The sequence below is a fragment of the Panulirus ornatus genome, chromosome 23 (genome assembly GCF_036320965.1).
Source record: "Panulirus ornatus isolate Po-2019 chromosome 23, ASM3632096v1, whole genome shotgun sequence".
Taxonomy (NCBI): domain Eukaryota; kingdom Metazoa; phylum Arthropoda; class Malacostraca; order Decapoda; family Palinuridae; genus Panulirus; species Panulirus ornatus.
In genome coordinates this window covers 6,469,629-6,496,275 of record NC_092246.1, presented here as the reverse complement: position 1 = coordinate 6,496,275, position 26,647 = coordinate 6,469,629, and the positions used below count along the sequence as shown (strand labels likewise).

Sequence of the window (26,647 nt, the reverse complement as noted above, 5' to 3'; positions counted from 1 at the left end):
CGACACTTGCTAACGACGCAGCCGTCGCCCAGGCGCGGAGGTACGTTGTTACGAGAGAGCGGTCTTCAACGTGGGAGGGTATTATAGATGACGTGGCGAGAGGGGGGCCATGACTGGTTTAGCTCTCTCTCGTCTTAACAGGTTCGTAGAATCCATCCTAGCATCTCTTTTGAGGACAGGTACAACAAACGCGCCAAGGAAATATCATATCTTAGAGGTACAATTGTATGCAAATGATATTTAATCAGAATAGATATATATAGAATTACTGTTATCAAGTAACAGGTGTATTGCTAAGCAGGATAGTACAGTTGATGGTAACTGTATGATAGACTATATAGTACACTCGTGTCTCCAGCACTACCAATATCATCCTATATTTCCCGTTACAGTACATTTCCTGCCACTGTACCTACTCCATATGTTAGAATCAAGTGACCTGAAACAGAGGCGTCTACATTCATCAACATTATCACGAGTTTTCCCACAAAAATTGGTATTGCTCATAGGCAAACACAGATAACATCCATGGTTTATATATATATATATATCAACCAAGATAGGACGCTAGCTATGACCCTGCGTGGTGTAGTGGTTGGCGTTCCTGCCCCGTGACGCATTCGTGAGGGCCGCTCAGACTTGCGGCAGTCGGACCCACAGTCAACCCAGCTGTTCATCCACCCCTTGGGGTTAGTCGATAAAATGGGCACCTGGCTCAGGCTAGGGTTCATATATATATATATATATATATATATATATATATATATATATATATATATATATATATATATATATATATATATATATATATATATATATATATTCGCCATTTCCCGCGTTAGCGACGTAGCGTTCAAGAACAGATGACCGAGCCTTAGAGGGAAGACTCCTCACTAGGCTGCCTCCTCTGTTCTTTTTGGAAAGGTAAAACAGGAGGGGAGGTTTCCAGCCCCCAGCTCCCACCCCTTTTAGTCGCCTTCAACGACATGTAGGGAATACGTGGGCAGTATTCTTTCTCCCCTATCCCCAGGGATGATATATATATATATATATATATATATATATATATATATATATATATATATATATATATATATATATATATATATATATATATATATATATATGGCGTTAATAACATAGAGTATTCGAAGCCGTGAGACAGAAGCAAAGATCAGCCACACGATCTTTGGACAGACCCCAACAACTGAAGACTCATCACAGATCTTTGCTAATATTCCCCGGCCGGGGCGCTGGCTGGGAGACTCTCTCTCTGTCTGTCTCTTTCTCTCTCTCTCTCTCTCTCTCTCTCTCTCTCTCTCTCTCTCTCTCTCTCTCTCTCTCTCTCTCTCTCACATTGGCTCCGGGCGGACTTCTCGGGCGGGAGTGTAAGGCAGTGCTGTGGGGATTGATGACATAGAGAGAGAGAGAGAGAGAGAGAGAGAGAGAGAGAGAGAGAGAGATAGAGAGAGAGAGAGAGAGAGAGAGAGAGAGAGAGAGAGAGAGAGAGAGAGAGAGAGAGAGAGAGAGAGAGAGAGAGAGATCCAGCGACCTAGTGACTCAGGTCGGGCGCCTGGTATGAGAGGGCGTGACTGGCGCAGCGATGGTGATCCTGGCCACCACGGGCCAGGCACGATCCTCTCACAGTACCACCACCATCACTGCCACCACTACCACCACCACTACCACACCACCACCACACATCACCACCACTACCATCACTACCACCACCACTACCACCACACATCACCACCACCATCACTATACTACGACCACCACGCCACACATCCCCACCACCATCACTACCACACCACCATCACTGCCACCACCACCACCACATACCACTGCCACCATCACCCGACCACCACACACCAACAGTAGGAGAGATATTAAGGACAGGCTGCACACTACGCTAACAGCAGCCCCCACCATCCCCGCCTCACACACTACAGCAGCCCCCACCATCCCCGCCTCACACATTACAGCAGCCAAAACCAAGTTAAGCTACGCATGGTCATCATCATCAGCATGACTATCATCTTACAGCAGAGCAGCATCTTCCACCCACCCACCCCAGCCTGCAGCAGGAGGAGGACCCACTTCCCCTCCGTCACCCCCTGCAGGAGGACCCACTTCCCCTCCGTCACCCCCTGCAGGAGGACCCACTTCCCCTCCGTCACCTCCCTGCAGGAGGACCCACTTCCCTTCCGTCACCCCCCTGCAGGAGGACCCACTTCCCCTCCGTCACCTCCCTGCAGGAGGACCCACTTCCCTTCCGTCACCCCCCTGCAGGAGGACCCACTTCCCTTCCGTCACCCCCTCCGTCACCCCCTCCGTCATCCGACACTCCGGTCACCCACCACACACAAAGTCAACACATGACCAACCGTAAATACCGACTACATTGCCAGGGGCACCAACGCGATTATTGCCCCCCAACCGTCACCCTGGACACCCTCGCCACGGTCTTAAGAAGAGAATCCGGCTCCCTCCTCGTGTGAGAATAGGGGACACGTCCCTCCCTGTCTGACAACACCATCCACGTCCCTCCCTGTCTGGCAACACCATCCACGTCCCTCCTAACCACCTCACAACAGATAGATCTCCCCTCCCTTCTCCGCCAGCGTCACCAGCCCTGACCTCCCAAGATATACAAGACCTCCACCTCAATCTTGGTCGCAAAGTAGAAAGGAGGCCCACATGCCACTCTCCTCTACCCCATGTTCTACCTCTACCCCATGTTCTACCTCTACCCCAGGTTCTACCCCTACCCCAGGTTCTACAAATCCATCATTACCAGCGACACTGACCCCTGACCCACAAGCCAACAAACAAACAAAAACTAGATTTCTTCAAGTGTCCTCAAACAATTTGTCTTTGTTTTCAAAGAAAGAAAGAGATATATTCGAGACGCCACAGAACACAAGACCAATTCAAGGTGCACGAGGCCAGACGAGCGGTTCACCACTGTGTGCACGAGCCACACCTTCCACAGTGGTGGCCGCCGTGTGCACGTACCACACCTTCCACAGTGGTGGCCGCCGTGTGCACGTACCACATCTTCCACAGTGGTGGCCGCCGTGTGCAGGCTTTGAGCCAGGTCTGTGAGCTGTGGGATACGCCCGGCCAGGTGTGCACAAAATGGCGGGTAGGCAAGTGACACACTTAACAAATTGGATAATTGTCACGGTGAATTCACATTTGTTACAAACCTCAGAGTCTATATATATATATATATATATATATATATATATATATATATATATATATATATATATATATATATATATATATTTTTTCAATTTTCCAGAAGAGAGGATGTTCCCTCTGGTCTTAACGTTGCCTCGCTAACGCGGGAAATGGCAAATATGTATGAACAAAAAAAAATTTATCATTATTATTATTATTATCATTATCATCATCATCATTATGATACTGTATCGCTGTTTCCGGCGTCAGAGATGTAGCGCCTATCTATAGCCCATGCCTCGCAACCATATAACATTGTTGGAACCACTATTCCTTCAAACACACCCAATTTTGCTCTCCGAGATAATGTTCTGGCCTTCCACACCTTCAACGCTCCCAGAACCTTCGCCCCCTCCCCCAACCTGTGACTCACTTCCACTTCCATGGTTCCATCTACCGCTAAATCCACTCCCAGATATCTAAAACACTTCACTTCCTCCAGTTTTTCTCCATTCAAACGTACCTCCCAATTAACTTGTCCCTCAACCCTACTGAACCTAATAACCTTGCTCTTATTCTCTCTTTACCAAACCATTCTCCCTGGCCCTCTCGCTTCGCACACCACCCCGACCAAAACACCCTATATCTGCCACTCTATCATCAAACACATTTAACAAACCTTGAAAATAATCACTCCATCTCCTCACTTCATCAATACCTGTGATCACCTCCCCAATTGCCCCCTTCACTGATGTTCCCATTTGTTCACTTGTCTTACGCACGTTATTTTCCTCCTTCCAAAACATCTTTTTATTCTCCCTAAAATTTAATGATACTCTCACCCCAACTCTCATTTGTCCTCTTTTTCAACCCTTGCACATTTCTCTTGAACTCCTGCCGCTTTCTTTTATACATCTCCAAGCCATTTGCATTACTTCCCTGCAAGTATCGTCCAAACGCCTCTTTTTTCTATTTCACTAACAACTTTACTACTTCATCCCACCACTCACTACCCTTTCTAATCTGCCCACCTCCCACCTTTCTCACGCCACATGCATCTTTTGCACATGCCATCACTGCTTCCATACATACATCCCATTCCTTACTTACTCTCCTCACTTCATCTGCTCTCACCTTTTGCCATTCTTCACTCAATCTCTCCTGGTACTTTCTTACACAAGTCTCCTTTCTAAGCTCACTTACTCTCACCACTCTCTTCTCCCCAACATTCTCTCTTCTTTTTTGAAAACCTCGACAAATTTTCACCTTCGCCTCCACAAGACATCCCTCCAGCTGTCCCTCTTAGCAGATTAACATCCAAAAATCTCTCTTTCACGCGCCTATCCATTAACACGTACTCCAATAATGGCCTTTGACCATCTCTCCTATTCACATACGTATACTTACGTATATCTCTCTTTTTAAACCAGGTATTCCCAACCACCAGTCTTTTTTCAGCACTGAAATCCACAAGCTCTTCACCATTTTCCATCTAGCAACACTAAACACCCTATGTACACCAATTATTCCCTCAACTGCCACATTACTCACCTTCGCATTCAAGTCACCCATCATTATAACCCGGTCTTGTGCATTATATATATATATATATATATATATATATATATATATATATATATATATATATATATATATATATATAAGGAAAAGTCTCTTGAAAATCTATATCTTGGACAATTCATTAATCAGAATTCTTAGTTAAGTTGTTCTGTCTGATGGTTCCTAGGTGCACACAAGCTGAACACCGTCAACTGGTGGAGGGACGTGATGGACGGTAACCAACTTATATATCATTTAATGAACATTCTAGAGTCAGACCTTCAACTCACAAAGTGTACGAGTCTCACTTCAATATGACGGTTAACTGATGAAGCTTTGACCACTGCTGACACGAAGAAAGCAGTGGGATAAGGTTAGCTACATCACCGGTGATCAAGGTCTAGAGAGAAGTTATCCCTTAAAGATAAAAAGGAAGGAAATAACACTCACGAGTTGCCAGAGATGGTCGCCCGTCGTACGTCCGGCAACAGTGTGCGCCGCCAGCCGGTCTGCTGCCAGTTGTCTAATCCGCTGGCCAGAATATACAACTTAGTAATCTATCTTTGGTCTCTGCATTTCATAAGCTATTACAAAATAAAAGAAATTCCTCGAGCCACAAGTATAGTATTTCAGACAGTGAGCAAAACATTCCTTTTCCTGTGAACTCTGGTGGTGTACAAGATTGTAAACAATGGGCAAATGGCTGGCGAAGTATCACACTGCCTGGCATCAAATCCAAAATATACTTACCACAACGTTCCTTCCAGACGTGAATTCTCGAAGTAACCCCAGACATGTCGTGCCAACACGGGGGTGGTGGTGTGTGTATGGTACACTACAGAGCTGACCAATGTATCAGCAGTGCATGTGGTATGGCACTCAATCTATGCATACTACGTCACTCCACCTATGTATACCACGCTACTCCACCTATGTATATACCTCAACAGACAAAGCTTGATGACATCACATTTTAAGATATGCTTAACTAGCATGACTGATACAGTGCTACAGCAGCCCCCACCAACCCCGCCTCACACACTACAGCAGCCCCCACCATCGCAGCCTCACACGCTATAGCAGCCCCCACCATCCCCGCCTCACTCACTACAGCAGCCCCCACCAACCCCGCCTCACACACTACAGCAGCCCCCAACAACCCCGCCTCACACACTACAGCAGCCTCCACCATCGCAGCCTCAATCACTACAGCAGCCCCCATTATCCCCGCCTCAAACTACAGCAGCCCCACCATCCTGGTCTCACACACTACAGCAGCCCCCACCATCCCCGCCTCACTCACTACAGCAGCCCCCACCATCCCCGCCTCACACGCTATAGCAGCCCCCACCATCCCCGGCTCACACACTACAGCAGCCCCCACCATCCCCGCCTCACACACTACAGCAGCCCCCATTATCCCCGCCTCACACACTACAGCAGCCCCCACCATCCCCGCTTCACACACTACAGCAGCCCCCACCATCCCCGCCTCACACACTACAGCAGCCCCCACCATCCCCGCCTCACACACTACAGCAGCCCCCATCATCCCCTCTACCCTCCCACCACCATATACTGTCCCACCTTCCCCAGGTCTACCCTTCCAATACCATCTACTATCCCATCTTCCCCAGGTTTACCGTCCCACACCATCTACTATCCCATCTTCCCTAGGTTTACCGTCCCACACCATGTACTGTCCCACTTTCCCCAGGTCTACCGTCCCACACCATCTACTGTCCCACTTCCCCAAGGTCTACCCTCCCAACACTATCTACTGTCCCACTTTCCCCAGGTCTACCCTTCCAACACCATCTTCTGTCCCACTTTCCCCAGGTCTACCCTCCCAACACCATCTACTGTCCCACCTTCCCCAGGTCCAGCCTCCCACACTATCTACTGTCCTACTTTCCCCAGGTTTACCGTCCCACACCATCTACTGTCCCATCTTCCCTAGGTCTACCCTTCCAATACCACCTAGAGCTCCACCTTCACCAGGTCTACCCTCCCATATTGTTATTTCTTTCTATGTTGAAGGTTCCAGTCAGGGACATACAGGGCCACATCAAGACCAGGCCTGAATTGAAATATGAAGAGAATTATGAAACGGAAAAAGGAAAGACAAGGAAAAATATTTACGGATTTTGGAGGAAGTGAAAAACCTGTTCTTTGAAATGTGCTAGGTCATAGTTAAAGGGAAAGACATGAGAAGGTAGAGAGTTCCAAAGCTTCGACGTGTAGGGAAAGAAACAGTTGTCAAAACGGCCCACCTTTGAGTTGCCGATGGCCACACAACAATTGTGTGACGCAGTAGCTTGCCGTGCATTGCGTGGTCTAGGTAGTGGTGGGGGCACACAAGCAGTCAGTTCTCGGGAGCAAAAACCAAAGTAATACATAGAGAAAAGGGAAGTGAACTAACATTAAAGCGCAAGGCAAGGGGGTCAAGTTAGGAAGTTAGCCTAGGACAGATTATAAGGCGGACAGCTCTCGACTCAACTCTGTCAAGTAAGGATGCAAAGCTAGAACCACCCCAGATGTGAGAGCAGTACCCCATACAAGGATGAACGAAGCCCTTGTATAAAAAGAGCAAATGTTCAGAAGAGAAGTAGTTTCGACACCCAAATAGGACACCCAGTTTCTTTATAGGCAGACTTAATTATTCCTGTAATGCGGGGTTTCCAAGAGAGAGAGAGTGGATGTTACAGTAATACCAAGTATGTTTACTGAGTCAAGAGGTGGAATTATAGAACCGTCAAAGGAGAGACGAGAGTTGAGGAGTTTTCGATAGAGAGATGGGTCTTGGAGGTATCAAACTAAAGATTTTGTATACCCCTCTGAGACATCCTGTCCAAGTCTGAGTCTACTGAGGAAGTTGTGTCAAAACGTGGTGCAGATCGAGTGAGAGAAGAAGCAGATTCGAAGGATGTGGATGAATGCAGTGTTGAGTCGTCAGCGTATGAGCGCACAGGATTATTTGTGGAAGAAAGGAAATCATTGAAAAAAATGAAGAAAAAGTGTAGGGGGTCATCCTACTCAGGGATGGGACGTATTCTTTCATGTTTACAACGAGAAGGAAAAGTTTCGGTTTTTAAACAGAAATGGAATAGACGAGCAAGCACAGGTGCAAGTTCAGATACACACTCTTTCAGTACAAGGGGGTGGATGCCATTAGGACCAGAATAAGCCTTGCTTGTGTCCAGAGAGAGAAGCGTTTTTCGAACAGTCCGAAAAGAGATTACGGGAAGAGGCACAGGAGTAGTAAGAGGAGCATCTGGGGTTGAAGGAATGTTAGGGTCATCCAAGGTGGAATTAGAGGAGAAACGGGAACCAAAGAGAGTTGCTTTGTCAATGGGAGAGACAGCTATAGTACCGTCTGATAGGAAAAGTGAGGGAAAGGTAGAGCGACATAAGGTGTTAGAGATGCCCTTAGCTAAAGACCAGAAAGACCCATCAGTGGATGACGAGGAGAGGTTATTGCGCTTCCATTGGATAAAGGAACGCTTCGCCTCGCAGATAACGTTCTTGCGGCGGTTACGGGCTGTGATAAAAGCTGAATGGGAGTCAGAGGAAGGAGAGTTTTTCCAAACCCGATATGTTTGATCCCTTGTCTGAATGGCCTCAAAATAGGAGCGGTTGAACCATGGATTGGATGAAGAGGTCGTCTTGGAGGATGAGGGGATGAATGCATCCATTCCCGCTAGAACAACCTCTGCTATGCGTTGGGCGGAGACAGAAGCACCACCACACAAAAGAGAGTAATTTACTCAAGGAAAGTCAGAAAAGAAGTTACGTAAGTTATTCCAGTCAGCCTTGTTCAGGTGCCAGTATTTACACTTAGAAGGAGCTGCTGGAGGGGGAGGTGCCGTTAAAATAGATACATTCATGAGAGTGGGATCAGATGAACCAATTAAGGGCGAGACTGTGTATTCCCAGCGGGATGGACTAGAGGTGAAAAACGAATCCAGAATACTAGGAGAATGGTCACAACGGTCAGGAATATGGGTAGAGTGGGAGACGATTTGCTGTAAATCATTGAGAATGGAGAAGGTGAGGGCTTCAATCCCTCTACCATCCGTATGGGAGGAATGCAACCATTCCCTATGGTGAACGTTGAAATCCCCGAGGTAGAGGATCTCGGCTTGCGGGTGAGATGATGATGTCACGTCTCATGGCAGGTGTTTAGATAGTCGAAGAAAGATACCAAATTTGTAGAATTAGGAGAGCAGTAGGCGAAACAGAGGAAAAGTGTGGAAGTAGGAAGACAGACCCTGAGCCACATAACATCGAAGTTTGGGGACTCAAGGTCCTTGAGGCGTGCAACAGGTGTGTTGATGTTGGACTAAGCAGAAACAGCACCTCTGAACCGGAATCGTGAGTGGAGGTTATGGTTGGATATGAAAAAAGGGACAAGTGAGAACATCATTAGACAACTGTGTCTCAGACAGAAGGAAGAGATTAGGAGAGACACTTAGACAGAGGGTGTTCCACTGGGGAGAGGTGAGTAGAGAGAGAGACCACGAATGTCGGTATAGTGAACTGATAAAGAGGAAGGTCTAACAGAAAGGGGGAAGGTTGTGGGAGGGGCCGGTACTACTACTACTGCCAGAACCCCTCCCTCTCATTGGCAGTAGAGTCAGCCACCCCAACTTCCTCAGGTCTACCCGTCCGACACCACCAGATGACCCTATACTCCCCCCCACTCTCACTGGTAGTACTCCGCCACCCAGCCGCCCCTCCTTCGCTACTCACTCGCGCCAAACACATACACACACACACACACACACACACACACACACACACACACACACACACACACGTCTTGGGAAATAACGTCGAACATCTCTGGTGGTCGCACCTCCTGTTTTCCTCTACATCTTACTGCTTTCAGTTTCCTTATTTTTGCCTTTTTTTTTTTCAAAGTCTCTCTCTCTCTCTCTCTCTCTCTCTCTCTCTCTCTCTCTCTCTCTCTCTCTCTCTCTCTCTCTCTCTCTCTCCTTCTCAGTATGTCAACCGCGTCATCTATGTTTATCATCAATTACTATGAAGGTTATTATACAACTTATTAAGTCGACGGGGATAGAGAGAGAGAGAGAGAGAGAGAGAGAGAGAGAGAGAGAGAGAGAGAGAGAGAGAGAGAGAGAGAGAGAGAGAGAGAGGTGGGGGAGGGGAAGGGAGGGAGGGATGGGGTTGGGGTGGGGTGGGGGGAGATTAGCTTTAACCCAAGGGCAGGGTATTTAAATCTTCACGTATCACTGAGTTACGTCTTGCAAAAACGATCAGAAAGTTGTGAATATTTCTCCAAGGTTAACGCTTCAAATGTTCACGCACACACGCACGCACACGCACACACACACACACACACACACACACACACACATACACACACACACCGTATGCGCTGAAGACGTGCGCAGACACACGTGAAATACTGTTCCAGGTGTGGCTGGGGGGGAAGAGGCCAAGTGCCGAGGGATGGCAGATGGTCACGTGTGCCACCTGACTATAAGGACGGAGGCCGGGAAGAGGCCAACACCTACAGACCAGCCCTCACCCCCGGACCACCGTGGTCTGTTAGGTCCTGGAAAAGACCATCATCAGAAAGCCAATGGCCGACTTCCTACACGGGAGACATTACCTGAGTGAGAGACATGGAGAGGAGCTCAAGTTCAGCGAACCTCTTGGATTTCCACGAGAGAGTAAGCTCTCTGGCATGAGAGAAGGCTGGGCGGATGGATCCTTTGTATCTGACTTGGCAGTGGGTATGTGGGCACCGTGGCCGTGTGGGAAGCTGATCAAGAGGTTGGGGTCACACAGGAAGGAACAAAGGTGGCTGGTTCGCCAGAGGAGACTTTCCCGAAGGGGCGGAGGTCTGCAGTGGAGTGCCGCAGGGCCGTGTTTCCAGATCGATGATTCATTCTCTCTCTCTCTCTCTCTCTCTCTCTCTCTCTCTCTCTCTCTCTCTCTCTCTCTCTCTCTCTCTCTCTCAACGACTTGCCCTAATGCATGGATTCCCACTGGAATGAGTTTTGCAGAACGACGCAAGGTCGTGAGGGGAAGTAAAGAGTGCGGAGGACTGCATCGAGTTACAAGGGGACCCCGACATGACTCCAAAGATGGTCTGCCACGCGGCTGATGAAATTCAGACCCGACGGAATACACTGAGGACGAGACACTAGTGAGTGTAGGACTCATCATTCCCAAACTAGTGCCAGAGTACCTCAGTAAAAGACTAGTTAAGGAGACAACCTGTCAACTGTCAAATACAAGAAGAGGGTTTATGGATCAGAAAAATAGTTAGCAAGCTGGACACATACACCACACGACCTGAACCTAGATTATATTTCTTATGTCTGGTCACCACACCTGGAGAGGCGTAAATACCTAATACAAAAGGTGTAAAGAAGGACAATAAAGATGGTACCAGAATTACTGACAGCCGGGTTACAGGAATAGTCTTACATTTGCCCACTATAAAGGAGGGAAGAGTGAGGGGCGACCTGATCATAACACTTCCAAGTTTCTAAACCAGACTGATGACTTAGACACAGAACAGCTCTTTGAAAGATGGAGGGAACGAGTGACCCCCAGACCATGACATGAGAATAAAGAGGATGTTTGTCATGTAGGATGTAAAGGACTTATATAGTATATAGTGGAGGATGAGAAGACACTGAAAGAGGATAGAGTCATTGCAGTCAGCATGTACGAGTTGTGAGATTTTGTGGGACAGAAGTGATGGTTCAGGAAATGGGGGCCTAACGGGTGCAAAACTCCTTCCTCGTTCAGGAGAAATGGGTAATTATACATACACACACACACACACACACACACACACACACACACACACACACACACACACACACACACACAAACACACACACACACACACGTACGTATGAAGATGTCATGTGTTGCCAAGGTGACAAAGTAAGGGGGGGTGGAGGGTGGGGTGTGGATGCAGAGTGCGTCAGGTGGTGTGAGCCAAATGAAGGATCGTCCACTGCTCCACCGACGTCCATACGACATTCCACGCCAAGCAGGGATATCCCACTACTCCCTCACTGCCTCACCCCACTGCATCGCGCGACCCCCAGCGCCTGCCACCACTCCCTCACTGCCTCACCCCACTGCATCGCTCGACCCCCCAGCGCCTGCCACCCACACGTCCCCCACCACCACCACACCTGGACTGCCAACCCATCACGGGTCTGACACACACACTCAGTAAAGTGCGACACTAACGAGTCTAAAGCCTGAAAGGTGTTAATTATTGTATGGGCGATTAACACGGCGTTAACTGCAAAGCTTACCTTACCCCTGGGCCTTGATCACGACGGTATACGACCCTTGGCTTATATGATGGCCTGACCTTTGTCCTGGCACTTGTAGGCCACTTCAAAGGGCAACCCATCCTATCCAGGGGGGTCGCACCGTCGAGCTTATCATACCCAAGGATCGTACTGTCGAGCTCAAGGTTCGTACCATCGTTGCACAAAGATCGTACCATCGTGCACAAAGATCGTACCATCGCGCACAAAGATCGTACCATCGCGCACAAAGATCGTACCATCGCGCACAAAGATCGTACCATCGCGCACAAAGATCGTACCATCGTTGCACAAAGATCGTACCATCGTGCACAAAGATCGTACCATCGTTGCACAAAGATCGTACCATCGTGCACAAAGATCGTACCATCGCGCACAAAGATCGTACAATCGTTGCACAAAGATCGTACCATCGTTGCACAAAGATCGTACCATCGCGCACAAAGATAGTACCATCGTTGCACAAAGATCGTACCATCGTGCACAAAGATCGTACCATCGCGCACAAAGATCGTACCATCGTTGCACAAAGATCGTACCATCGTGCACAAAGATCGTACCATCGCGCACAAAGATCGTACCATCGTTGCACAAAGATAGTACCATCGTTGCACAAAGATCGTACCATCGTGCACAAAGATCGTACCATCGTTGCACAAAGATCGTACCATCGTGCACAAAGATCGTACCATCGTGCACAAAGATCGTACCATCGTGCACAAAGATCGTACCATCGTGCACAAAGATCGTACCATCGTTGCACAAAGATCGTCCCATCGTGCACAAAGATCGTACCATCGCGCACAAAGATCGTACCATCGTTGCACAAAGATCGTACCATCGTTGCACAAAGATCGTACCATCGTGCACAGGGAGTCAAGTACTCGAGAGTGAGGGTAGGGCAACATGGACACTAATCATAAGGTCCCAACCTCATGAACGCGTAAGGTGAAGCTTCGTCACCCCAGCAGTAGTAGCACTAGATATACACATGGCTCAGCTTGAGGCCACCACCAACCCCTCCATAGCCACTAGGTCCTAAACTACCTTTGCCCTGACGAGACACACGTATACAGACGACAACACAGAGCTGAGAACTCTAACCATAAGCGTTGATGTAATGTACCCGTGTGTATGATTAGGTAGGTATTACTCATAATGTCAGACGCATAACTGTGCACCTGCAACATTAGATATCATCTCAATTGTACTTACGGTGATAAGCAAGCCTCCGCCTGCTGGTCATGTTACATTATCTCCAGCATAAGTCACGCTTACATCACAACCAACAAATCATTTTCATTGCACGAAAAATGAATTATGACGATGATGATGATGATGATGATGATGATGGTGATGATGATGATCATAATAATAATAATAATAATAATAATAATAATAATAATAATAATAATAATAATAATAATAATAATATTAGGCTGTACTCACCCATACTGGGCAGGGAGCATTGCAGGATACCTCATGCCCGTGAGGGGAATGCCTGTAACATAAGGAAACATTACTCAATGAACTCCAAACATTAAGAGTAAACATCTTCAGATTAATGTTTATAGTGTCAGCAGCGGTGCAGTGCGTGGTACAGTGGAACACTGACCACGGGAATGTTAGGTAGGCCTGAAAAAGAGGTTCACTGGTGAACGGGTCATTAGGGAGACTTTTCAAAACAAGGTAGAACTGGACGTATAGTTAACTAGAATTTCATACTAAGAGACACACGGAGATCACAGAAGATGCTGGCATCCTGACACTGACACGACAAGAGGCGCCAACACTGGCGAGGGAATGCAGCACATCTCCCTGTACACTATCACTCACCAACATATTCACTATGGAGGGATACGCCATCAAACACATCTTCACTACACCCTTGATAAACATCTTCACTAAACGCTCGATAAAAGTAAAATCACTTCACTTTCGACAAACGCATCAGCTGACTACCATCCCAACTCCTCTACCATCCCAGCCTCTCTAGCATCAGCTGACTACCATCCCAGCCCCTCTAACATCAGTTGACGACCATCCCAGCCCCTCAAGCCTCAGCTGACGACCATCCCAGCCCCTCAAGCCTCAGCTGACTACCATCCCAGCCCCGTAAGCCTCAGCTGACGACCATCCCAGCCCCTCAAGCCTCAGCTGACTACCATCCCAGCCCCTCTAGAATCAGCTGACTACCATCCCAGCCCCTCTAGAATCAGCTGACTACCATCCCAGCCCCTCAAGCCTCAGCTGACGACCATCCCAGCCCCTCTAGAATCAGCTGACTACCATCCCAGCCCCTCTAGCATCAGCTGACAAACTTACCCCCATCCACATGGGGTGTCCCCTCCCCCCCTCCCACATCAGCTGGAGAACATTCATGCCCCTGGTGTTGGCACGGTGCTGGGGGGATGGTGGCACTCTTGGCACCGCTGTCGCCCACACGAGGCACAAACAGGCATAGAGAGCCACATTCCCTCGCGGCCCCTGGCATCTCCTAATGGCACCCGGCAGTTGGCACCGGTGGTGGACCTCGTTAACGGCACGGGCGGTCAGTTAAATCTATGATGGTGTTTGTCTAAACCTCTTATCTAACAGTTGGTCGCCGGGTCTGGTTAACATACCAGCCTTCCTTCCTTCCTTCCTTCCTTCCTTCCTTCTTTCCTCCGGGACTCTGTTGGTCCCACAGTTTTAAGTTTTAAGTCAAGTTTTAAGTTTAAACTTTGTTTTAAGTCAAGTTTTACCTGTGGACCAAAGCTATCAAGTCTCCCTTGTACTGGACCGGTTATCCAAGCGTTGGTCTGCACCTGGTCGGTGGACCACTGTTATCCAAGCATTGGTCTGCACCTGGTCGGTGGACCACTGTTATCCAAGCATTGGTCTGCACCTGGTCGGTGGACCACTGTTATCCAAGCGTTGGTCTGCACCTGGTCGGTGGACCACTGTTATCCAAGCATTGGTCTGCACCTGGTCGGTGGACCACTGTTATCCAAGCATTGGTCCGCACCTGGTCGGTGGACCACTGTTATCCAAGCGTTGGTCTGCACCTGGTCGGTGGACCACTGTTATCCAAGCATTGGTCTGCACCTGGTCGGTGGACCACTGTTATCCAAGCGTTGGACCGCTGTTATCCAAGACACTGCTGGTCCATGCTCTTTGTTTGTCCAGCCAGCCATCACTGCCCCTCACTAGACCCCGATCTACGTGAGGCGTTCTCAGAGTTCTTACCACCTAACGACTCGTTACCCCGACGATGCTCCGTTTATCACAGACTCGTTCATCTTTCGGCATCATTAACACGGGTTTGGTTATCTGGGCCCCAACGAATCAAGAGGTTCAGTAATTACTACCGGGTCTTCAGGCCTGGTAAAAAAGGCCATCAAAACCCACGGAACTGTAGTCCATCTGTGAAAAAAAAAAAAATCCATTCATTTACAACCTTTTTTGAACTAAGTAGTGTAAACCAATATTACCTCCCGCCATTCACAACGAAACGCTTCGAAATTGGAGAGAGAGAGAGAGAGAGAGAGAGAGAGAGAGAGAGAGAGAGAGAGAGAGAGAGAGAGAGAGAGAGAGAGAGAGAGAGAGAGAGAGAAGAGAAAAAATGGGGTGATTTAGACCATGGAGTTACGAGCCGTGGAGGAGAGTGTGGTTCTGAAAGTGACCTACGTGATGGGGGATGGCTGGTGCGAGTGACGCGCGCGGCAACCTTCAATGAGGAAGGACATGTTCACTTACGTAACATGTGCGTGTGTACATATGAGAGGAGGGAAGTGAAGCTACTGGGTAGCGCAGAGGAGGTGAGGGTGTTCGAAGCCTCGTCTCCAACGTGTCGGATAGAGGTGGGCTGAAAGGTCTTTGTGTACTGGAGGAAAGGGTGGGTTGGGGGGATAGGCTGAACATGACGCTGGTTAGGATGATCCGACCTTTGACACAGCCCCCCACCCCCTATAGGTCAGGTCCAAAGGGTTTGGCTATCATATCCAAGGGTCGCACCATCATACTCAGGGGTCGTACCGTCGTGCTCAAGGGTCGCACCGTCATGCTCAAGGGTCGTACCGTCGTGCTCAAGGATCGTACCGTCGTGTTCAAGGGTAGTACCGTCGTGCGCAAGGGTCGTACCGTCGCGCGCAAGGGTCGTACCGTCGCGCGCAAGGGTGGTACCGTCGTGCGCAAGGGTAGTACCGTCGTGCGCAAGAGGCGAACGCTCTACATGTCTAGGAACCTATGAACACGAAGGCGGTTGGAACCCAAGTTTCACGACGACGGCTTAACCAGACCTGACACCGACGTGCCTGGAGTGTCTCGGGCCAGAACCCTTGGGTGACGAAGATCTCCCAACTGCGGGTAGGAGAAGTTCGCCAGGGCCCCGTCCACCGCAACTCACCCCCAACCAGTAGCGTAGTCTTTCACGTGTGGAGACAACGTCTGGGAGTCTATCTTCCCTCACTTCTTCCGTCTTGTGTCAGACGGATGTGCAATCCAAACATGTATACAAACGCGGCTATACACCGAGGACATGTCATGCGTGGGTCGAAGGCTCTACAGCAAGCTACTTACTGGTCTAGTAACCTAAATGGCACACACGACGTACGAGTCGAAGGACATGAGTCTTCCTACGGACACGGTGACTCTTTAGGTGACTCCCAGGGCAAGGGATGAATAACCACTCTCGTTCTCACAATGTAATTAAGTAATTGTACTTATCTATCTAAGCATGAGAGGTAGGGAGCTCCAGATTCATGAGAGCCTATCTCTCTTGAACATTGTATCACATCAAGGTGTCTTCAAAACATTTGTATATTACCAACGCTCACAGTTTCCTTGTTTGGTGTATTCTCACTAATTACGAGCATTACGCTAATACAGTACTTGTGTACCTCCTGTCTATCATGCTTCTTGCTACCTGCTTCCCAAAGCCTTTAGCTATTCTCCAGACGAACTGTACACTGTCGACGACCTTCAATTGTGAGTGTGGAATGACCTGGTTTCAATTAGTTGTTTGTACCGTAGAGGGAGGGAGTTTTACAGACCTGAACACTTGTGCTGTAGAGGGAGGGAGTTTTAAAGACCTGAACACTTGTACTGTACGGGGGAAGGAGCTTCACACTGTCGAACATTACTATACAACGCCATAACTTACTAGCAGGTATCCGCATTGCCATGTCTTCATTCATTTCTATTCTATTCATCCACCACTCTAATACTATATAACTACTTCGTTATTTTCCTTTTAACAAGTTTCTTGCTTCAAATCATGTCCTCTGGTTGTTCTACCCTCAATATCTCTCGGAGAACTGTTCACTGTCTACGTCATCGATCTATCTGCAAAATCTATAAGGTTACGATCAGGTCATCTGTCACTCTTACGAGGATGTACAGAGTCGAATCCTCTCTCTAGGCTTTCTGGTATCATCTCTGTTGCTTCTTCGTACCTCTTATATTAGCTCTTTGTTCTTCATACCTCCTCTATTAGCTCTTTGTCTTCGTACCTCCTGTACAAGCTCTTTGTCTTCGTACCTCCTCTATTAGTTCTTTGTTCTTCGTACCTCCTTTATTAGCTCTTTGTCTTCGTACCTCCTCTATTAGCTCTTTGTTTTCGTACCTCCTGTACAAGCTCTTTGTGTTTCACCAACTGAGATGACCAAAGTTCCGAATCATATTCAAGCTTTGGCCTCGCACATGATGGGGACAGCTGGATGAACAATTCCTTATCCACGAACATGAATGGGATGCTAATATCTGCTACCACACGGAGGCTGGTCCTCTTAACGTACCTCCTACGATGGTATTGTGGCCACAAGTTAAGGGGCAAATGTCGACTGCCAAGTCGTCTTCCCCACACGCACACACACACACACACACACACACACACACACACACCGATGCCTTCATCTGGAGGATAATCAACTCTCGCTTCTTTGACTGTGACACATCCTCGCTATCTTGCATTTACTTGAAAACTTCATCAACCATCTCCAACAGAGACCAACTTTGCACAGTCCGTTAAGGTTCCTGAGTGTACGTGTGTGTGTGTGTGTGTGTGTGTGTGTGTGTGTGTGTGTGTGTGTGTGTGTGTGTGTGTGTGTGTGTGTTATCGGATGATACGAGTGATAACGTCCCTGTACCGAGGCTAGTGACGCCAGACCCTGCTACTGTTACTGCTGCTGCACCAGCCTAACCCTTTGACCCCCTCCCTTCCCTGCCAGCACCATGGCGCATCCCGCACCCCCAGCTCTCCCCTGCCATGACAGACACAAGAACCCAGCGAAGGGGCTGTCAAAGAGAACATGGCTCGTCCTAGGCTTGACCCATGATGAGATGTCGCCAGCAACTTCCATGACGGGCACCGCCATTCGTCCTCCTCCAACATCCACCCAAACACCAACACACACACACACACACACACACACACACACACACACACACACACACACACAGCGTGGGAAACGCACTTATACTTACCTTCCCCACACATATCTCACACTTCCTCCTCCCTCACTCACCCCCACCAACTGAGGCCTCCTACTCCCTCACTCACTCACTCCCACCAGCTGCCCACCCCCTCCTCCTCCTCCTCTTCCCTCATTCACCCCCACCAGCTGCCTCCTCCTCCTCCTACAACTCCACCCCTCGTCCTCGCCAGCTGCCCCATCTTCCGACATCACCAGTGGCTGCCCTCTTCTCCCCCACACTCACCAGTTGTCTCCTCCTACAACCCCACCAGCTGCACCCCTCCTCCTCCTACACCCCCACCAGCTGCACCCCTCCTTCTCCTACACCCCCACCAGCTGCACCCTTCCTCCTCCTACATCCCTACCAGCTGCACCCCTCCTCCTCCTACACCCCCACCAGCTGCACCCTTCCTCCTCCTACATCCCTACCAGCTGCACCCCTCCTCCTCCTACACCCCCACCAGCTGCACCCTTCCTCCTCCTACATCCCCACCAGCTGCACATCCTCCTCCTACATCCCTACCAGCTGCACCCCTCCTCCTCCCTCACCAACTGCACCTCCTCCTCTCTCACCGTCTACCACACACAAATGCTTCGCGTCTGAAAGCATTTCATTTCTTCTTCCACAACCATAATGCCTGCCACCCAGTCGTCCTGAGACAGTGTCCCCTGTCGTGACCATGTCCCTCCGCCTCCCCTCACTCACCCGCCTCCTCCCCCACACACACACCCAACACCCCAGTTCCCCCAGGGCCAACATCAGCTACACTTCACCCCCTCACCTTCTGTATCTACCTCCCCCCAAACCTACCATACCATTACCCTCCTTCCCTCTCGACCTTCTCCAACACACCCCCACCCTCCCCCTCCAACCTTCTCCCGTCTCCTCAAAATCTGTCCCCTACTCCTCTCCAGCTGTTCCACCCGCCAGCTGCCTCCCCCTCCCTCCCTCCCTCCAGCTGTGCCCCACGTGCCGCCAATATGTCCCCAGGGGCGGTGGGGGACCCCCGTGCAGGAGAGCAAGCTGGGAGACACCGCGACAGGGAACTCCGCCACGCCACACACACACACACACACACACACACACACACACACACACACACACACAAACGACACCAACTCCTCAACCACCGTCGGAAAAAAACTACGGACAATATGAGCGATCCGGATTGGATCCAACGTGGATCAATCACCGAGGTAAACAAGTCCCATGTATTACAAATAGAAAAAAATAAACAAAAATGGCTTCCTTGAGTGTTCTGAGGTGTGTTCCACAAGTCTGTGGGGGCACGCGGCACGCGGGCGCAGCTGTGCTCCTACAGTTTATGTGTAGAGAACCACCACACGAGGATTGGTCAGTACGTCACCTGCTTTCCCCGAACAGTGGAATACTCTTCCCTTTTTGTTTGTCTGTCTCATTCCCCCTTCAACATTCTCACCCACTGATGTCTTAAACATTCTTTATCTCACGTACACTTCATGTCTCCTTGCCTCCATGATGTCCCCTGTCTGTGGGCAAATTTCCACCCGTGCCACGTCCGTGGGCTACTGTATCATCAACGTACGCGCCGGAAATCAATATAAAATGAATTATAAGCTTGGACGTGTGTCAGTCACCACATGTGGCACCATAGCACCCTGTCACCAGCACATCTGCATGACCATTAACCTTTTTAGTGACATCATTAAACCCCCCACCCTCAGCAGGCAGTCAGCCTCCGTACTCAAGGAGTTAAGTCATCGAACCTTCAAGTCGTACTCGAGGTGTACAATAGTCCTACTCGAGAGGTTAGGTCGTCCCTACTTATAGAGGGTCCAGTCGTCGTACCTACAGGACTTAAATACAAACACAAAATGATGTCTCGGGAGGATGTGTTCTCCCCAGGAAGACCGTCCTGTGTTTCCCATGTCTAGAAGGGCGTCCTAGGAAAGACAGGAGGTATGGGGGGGAGGGGGGTTGAGAAAAGGGGGGGTGGCGCGTGGCCAGGGGGGGTTTTTAGGGGTGCTGGGGTAACACGAGCTGGGTGGAGGCACACTTGATATGCCGGGGAGGTGCTCAGTCCTCCTGCCTCCCCCCACAGGTTGTGAAGCCCACACCACACTTGCCCTGCCTCACTCCCCCATCACAGCCCAGACCCCCACACTTGCCCTACCTCACGTTTTACCACAGCCCAGAACCCCACACTTGCCCTGCATGACGCCCTACCACAGCCCAGACCCCCACACTTGCCCTGGCTCCCGCTCTACCACAGCCCAGACCCCCCCACACTTGCCCTGCCTCACGCCCTACCACAACCCAGACCCCACAACCCAGACCCCAGCCTTCCCTCTTATCTCTACCGTTGTCACAGATATTCTTATCTTTTCCTCCTGTTACTCCCATCTTGCTTGACCCCATCACCCCCGCCTCCTTCCCCCAAGCCCCCGACGTGCCTGGTACAAATCCCAGTTGGCACAGACCATCTCGCATCCATCTCCCATGACGCAAGCGGAGTGCCTGCAGGCAGTGGATGGTCACCCGTCCGTGCGGTTTAAAAGACGCTGTTTCTCAAACTCGACTTCGAGTTGGCTCGTCTGAAATGATTTCGCCCGGGCTTAAAAATTTACCTTGGGAACAGAGAGAGAGAGAGAGAGAGAGAGAGAGAGAGAGAGAGAGAGAGAGAGAGAGAGAGAGCCTCTCGCCAAACCAAGTGTTCTAACACCTCTAACAATCGCTCTGACGACTCACACCTTCCACAGTGGTCGAATCTACCCACTACTGTTTGGTGACCCTCGTCTTGAAGGAGTCGTGTGAGGAAGCAGTGTCGTGGCCCTTGACCCCCTCCGTCCGTCTGACGCATCGGGAGGTCTTCACCGCCACCCTACAACCCCCTAACAACAACCCCCTCTCCACCACCCCACACACACACACACACACTGTTGGCTTTTCCTCCCTCACTTTATTCTCTCACATCCAGCTCCCCCCCGTGTGGGGGCCGGCTCCGCCCCCCGGGGGGTGGTTTTGAGGGATGAATCTCTCTCTCTCTCTCTCTCTCTCTCTCTCTCTCTCTCTCTCTCTCTCTCTCTCTCTCTCTCTCTCTCTCTCTCTCCCGTGTGACACCCCAGGGTTGTCTCCTCACGGTCCTCCCCCTCCTCCTTCCTCCTCCTCCTCCTCTAGCTACGATTTCCTTTTGCAACACGTGACCACCAGCTCCTCCCTCCCTCCCTACATTCCTCTACTCCTTCCATATCCGCTCCATCTCCCGTCTCGTCGTCTCATATATATATATATATATATATATATATATATATATATATATATGTGTGTGTGTGTGTGTGTGTGTGTGTGTGTGTGTGTGTGTGTGTGTGTGTGTGTGTGTGCCGGGTTTTCCTATCGTGGCACCTCCAAGTCCTTAAGTCACACACACACACACACACACACACACACACACACACACACACACGCCCCCCATCCCCACCCACCGCTGGGTGTCGTGGAGCCTGGCGGTGGTGGGTGAGTGGTGGGTTGGTCGCTCTGGTCGTCGCGCGCGCTCGTGCAGCAGCAGCAGCAGCTGGTCCTCCTCCTGCCTCACGTCTGCAACTTTTGATTTTCTCGTCTATATTTATCAGGAAAATCTGGCAAGGCGTCGTCCCCCGCCCCCCCTCCTCCCCCACATGCTAGGGATACTAGTCGCCGGGGAGCTTAGCATGGGCTGGGGAGCTTAAGGTGGGCCGGGGGAGCTTACGGTGGGCTGGGGAGCCTAACGAGGCCTAGGGAGGTTAGCTAGAGCTGGGGAGCTTAAGCGTTGGCCGGGGGGAGTTAACGAGGCCTAGGGAGGTCAGCTAGAGCTGGGGGGGAGCTTACTCAGCTCCTGGGGAGCTTGGCTGATGATGATAAGCTCAGCCACAGCCGAGGGGGGCGCTCCATATCGAGACTGAGCAGCGCTGGACCTGTTTCTGAACACTTCAGACAACTGAAGAAGACGAAGACTAAATAAAATGAAAATGAAGAGGAAATCAATCAGGAGCCAAGTACATCAGTGGACATGTGGCACAAAAATGTCTTCATTGGACGTTGTCTACACTAAGGAAAACAAAATCCATTTAAAGCGGATCATTATTTCCTTTTTTTCTTGACCACTCGGGTGGTGGTGGTGGTGGCTGTGGGTGGGTGGAAAGGAGGCTGTGTGGATCCTCACGTCCCCAGGTGGAGGAGTCTGGTGATGGTGGATGGAGCAGCAGCAGGAGAAGGAAGTGGTGGAGGTGGATGAGGAGGATGTGGTATTACATAACTTTTCTATGAAGTTAACATGTTCAACAACTTATCAACCAAGACCGAACGACGGCACCTCGACTTACAGACCTTGAGGCGAGGCGAGTAATGTTGGTGGTGTGTGTGTGTGTGTGTGTGTGTGTGTGTGTGTGTGTGTGTGTTGGTGGAGGTCGGGTGCTGGAGGATGTTGGCGACGGTGGTGAGGGTGATGATGTCCTCCGCCAGCAGCACTTGGAAACACTTTTACAGCTCAGCCTGCTGTGCCAAGAGGAGCAAACACACCTGCACCGACCGCAGCTGAGACTCTCTCTCTCTCTCTCTCTCTCTCTCTCTCTCTCTCCTGCCTCACTCGATTCAGCTTCTCGGATCAAAATCTCATTCAGGAATTGCTACCGGGTGAAGCAGATGGCGGATCATGCACCCTTCAGGCGTCGTGTGTGTGTGTGTAGCACCACCACTACCAGTCTTCCTCCACAGCCTAGCCTGGGTGATCCACCAGTACCTTCCTGTAGAAGGTGATGGATCAAGGCTGCCTGGTGTGTACGACCAGCATGTGCCTCTCCTCACCTGTCGAGGTCAAACCCAACAGAAATGTTACGTTCAATGTGTGGGGTCCAAAGCTGCTACATTCACGAAAAAACCCAGTCGGACGATCCTGGCAGAGCTCAATGTCGCGGCAAGATAAATAATATTTCAAATCTGTCTGACCTACTGTGCCCATTCCTCTCCCACAACAAACTAGTCACGGGACTTGAAGGTGTCACCACAATCGCGGGGAGAACACACGCTGGACAACCTTTCCCGCCAAATAACAACCACATACTGAGGTTCGAACCACTTGATACTGACGACTCATCTGGAAACACTGAAATACATCACGAAGATATTCACCCACGGAGCTAGAAACCTTACGTCAATAAGAGCAGAGGACCCAGACATTGGCCCTGCCGGATTCCCTTTGGGTTTTACCACATTATGCAGTACAGCGACACTCCAGCCACCGTGCGCTGAAGAAAAGTGCTCCTACCAACGCCTCTAGTACTGGGCCGACCATGCTCGTTGCTTACAGTCGTCGGCCAGTGGCTCGTGCGCTGGTCCAAACCACGCTCCCTAGTTCGCGGCCCGGCCACTAGATGGCGTTAGTGCCACCAAGGCGTCTTCATAGCAAAATACACACGCCCCCTTAGCTCCTAGCTGCTGCACTCAGCAACGGGCGCCCTACCATCGTGGCATGTTTATACGTCAAATTGTCAAATGAGATAAGAACCATGGTAGATAAGAATAAGAGAAAATGATAAGTGTGGATAAGAGCAAGAAGGCCAAGGTCATACTCCTTCAACCCTACAAGGTCATTTTAAGTTATAGCCCCACACTTAAACACTTTTAAAAGTAACCATTATCTATGAAGTCAAATAGTGCTATTTTCCCCTTACTTCAACCTTCGTTAGGTTATCACGAGTTGACAATCATGGCCTCAACGTTCACTCTGAGGTCAGGACCACACACCAAATGGTTCATCCCCCGGCTGTGAGGTCACCCGTGTACCTGTATTGCACACGAAGTGGCTCACCACCATGAGTGAGGGAACCTCTGTGTTAGGTGACTGGAGCCAATATCATTCCTTGACGAGAGAGAGAGAGAGAGAGAGAGAGAGAGAGAGAGAGAGAGAGAGAGAGAGAGAGAGAGAGAGAGAGAGAGAGAGAGACCCGTATTGCCAGCCATACTCAAACCAAGGTATTCGTTATATCCGACCCCTCAGGGAGTGAGTGGCTTCGTTATCCGACCAGTCAGGAGTGATTTCGTTATCTGACCCGACGGGAGAGGGGGGGGGGGTGACCTTTGCTATTCTGACCGACATGGGTGAGTAACAATATTCCGACCATACATGAATGACCAGGAACCAGTGCGCGCATGCCCGCCCGGGAATAACTGAAACACGAGCGCCCACATAAAAGAGGGATTTGGCACGAAATGCGCATGCGCTGTTAAGCCATCTGGCGTCCGTCGCAACTGGCACTATGCGTCTAAGTTGGTCCTGTTCGGCCGTTGTCTCACCATGATGGCGAGGTCGGCGAGCCCGCCCGGCTGTTGCTAACAGCGAACACCGGCAGCGAACACGCGTAGCGAACACCTCGGATGCCACCACCTCCTGGCTTCCAAATCCCCACGAAAGTTCTCATTCCCTCGCCAATATTCTCTCCCCAAATCGTGAACTACGAAAACAAAGCATTGTTACATTCATTTTCTTGAGTTTCAATATAAGCGGAAAAAAATATCACTCGTTCTTAAAGTTGAAAGGAAATCTTCATTCGTCTGGCAGCGCCCACCCGAAGGATGCCATCGCCACCTGTAAGAGATTTGATGTTTACATCTATCATCAGCTGTTGCACGTGGAGGAACAACACTCAAAGGAAAGTTTCGTTAACAGAAGCTGCACAAAGGGTGTCAGTAGCATCAGGAGCGTCAGTGGCATCAAGAACGTTGGCCACAGAAGCATAAAAAACATGGCAGAAGCTATATATGGATCAGCGGTTACGTCTTGGTGGCCAACAGCAACTGATCAGTGGTTACGTCTTGATGGCCAACAGCATCTGATCAGCGGTTACGTCTTGGTGGCCAACAGCAACTGATCAGTGGTTACGTCTTGATGGCCAACAGCATCTGATTGATGCACCAGCTTACCTTACCTATATATATACACCTAAGGATGATATCAGAGGTCTTCTACCCCTACACTTAGTCTGGGACCAAGCCGATGCTCTACTCCTCTGTCCAGTCAGGGGTGCAGGCCCCTTTATTTGAATTCTCGATCATCCTGTCTGCCTGGTACTGGGCATTTTCATCAAGCTGAAAAGCCAAGTATGGAATATGGGTTCCTCCTGGGGGGGTTTGGATCACACGTCTATCCTTACTTTCCTCCAGGCCTGTTCGCTTTCACACGTGACCTTATCTTCAATACGGCAGGACTGTTCGGGATTTGGGGACGTGGAGCCACATCGTCAGTTTCTCACACCATCTCATCACTGCCTCCACTCCGTCTTTTATGGTGGGAGACCTACACTGCACTTTGGGACATCACTCTTCCTAGGAGGATCTACACGTGTATCTTGGGACACCTCTTTACCTCAGGGTACGTGTATACATACTCCTCCCTTTCTCTTCAATTAGCTTCCTTCGGTACATCTCTGTGGTTTGTCGACAGTACCTTTTTTCCATCAACAGCGGTGTCCACGTTATGTTCTGTCCTGAAACTTTTGTTTCAGTAACACTTTTATCTTCCACAATACACCAATGAACATTGTGAGAACTCATGTTCTCAACTTTAATGGTTCTCATCACTGACTATCGTCGAACTTCTTAAACAGCTAGAGATACAACGAGAGGTGTAGTTAATGTCAAAATTTCTTTTCTATCGAAATTTCTCCGTTCTTGAGGTTGTGTATTTCGTAAATGTCTACATTTTGTTCCAGTACATTCTCTTCTTGACAGAGTTGAAAGAAAGGTGGTCCGACTTGTAAACTGTCCCAGGCTAACTTCTAAACTTGACCCACTTTATCTACGCCGCAATGTTGGTTCACTTTCCCTCTTCTGTAGGCACTACTTTGGTTTTCGCTCCCAGGAGCTGGCTGCTTGTGTGCCCACGCAATACTCGGCAAGCTGCTGCGTCACATGATTATTGTGTGGCCATTGGCAACTCAAGAGTGGGCCGTTTTGATAACTGTCTCTTTCCCTACACCTCAAATTTTTTTTTTTGAACTCTCTGCCCTCTCATGTCTCTCCCAATAACAATGACCTGGCACATCTTAATAGGCAGGTTTCTCAATTCTTCCAAAATTCGTAATACTTTCCATTGTCTCTTC

At 49.7% G+C, this 26,647-nt stretch overlaps 1 protein-coding gene across 4 annotated transcripts in view; it reads right to left on the bottom strand.

Annotated features, from left to right (window-relative positions):
• LOC139756751 (RNA-binding protein 38-like) overlaps positions 1–26,647 on the bottom strand; it is a 163,744-nt gene that overhangs the window by 44,554 nt on the left and 92,543 nt on the right. For 2 of the 4 annotated variants that reach the window (XM_071676500.1, XM_071676499.1), the window contains exons 3-4: positions 13,530–13,581; positions 5,200–5,280 (exon numbers count right to left, since the gene is read on the bottom strand). In XM_071676500.1, coding sequence (XP_071532601.1) covers positions 5,200–5,280; positions 13,530–13,581 — 133 coding nt within the window. The remainder of the gene's footprint in view (positions 1–5,199; positions 5,281–13,529; positions 13,582–26,647) is intronic. The other 2 variants (XM_071676502.1, XM_071676501.1) reach the window with 1 other exon arrangement.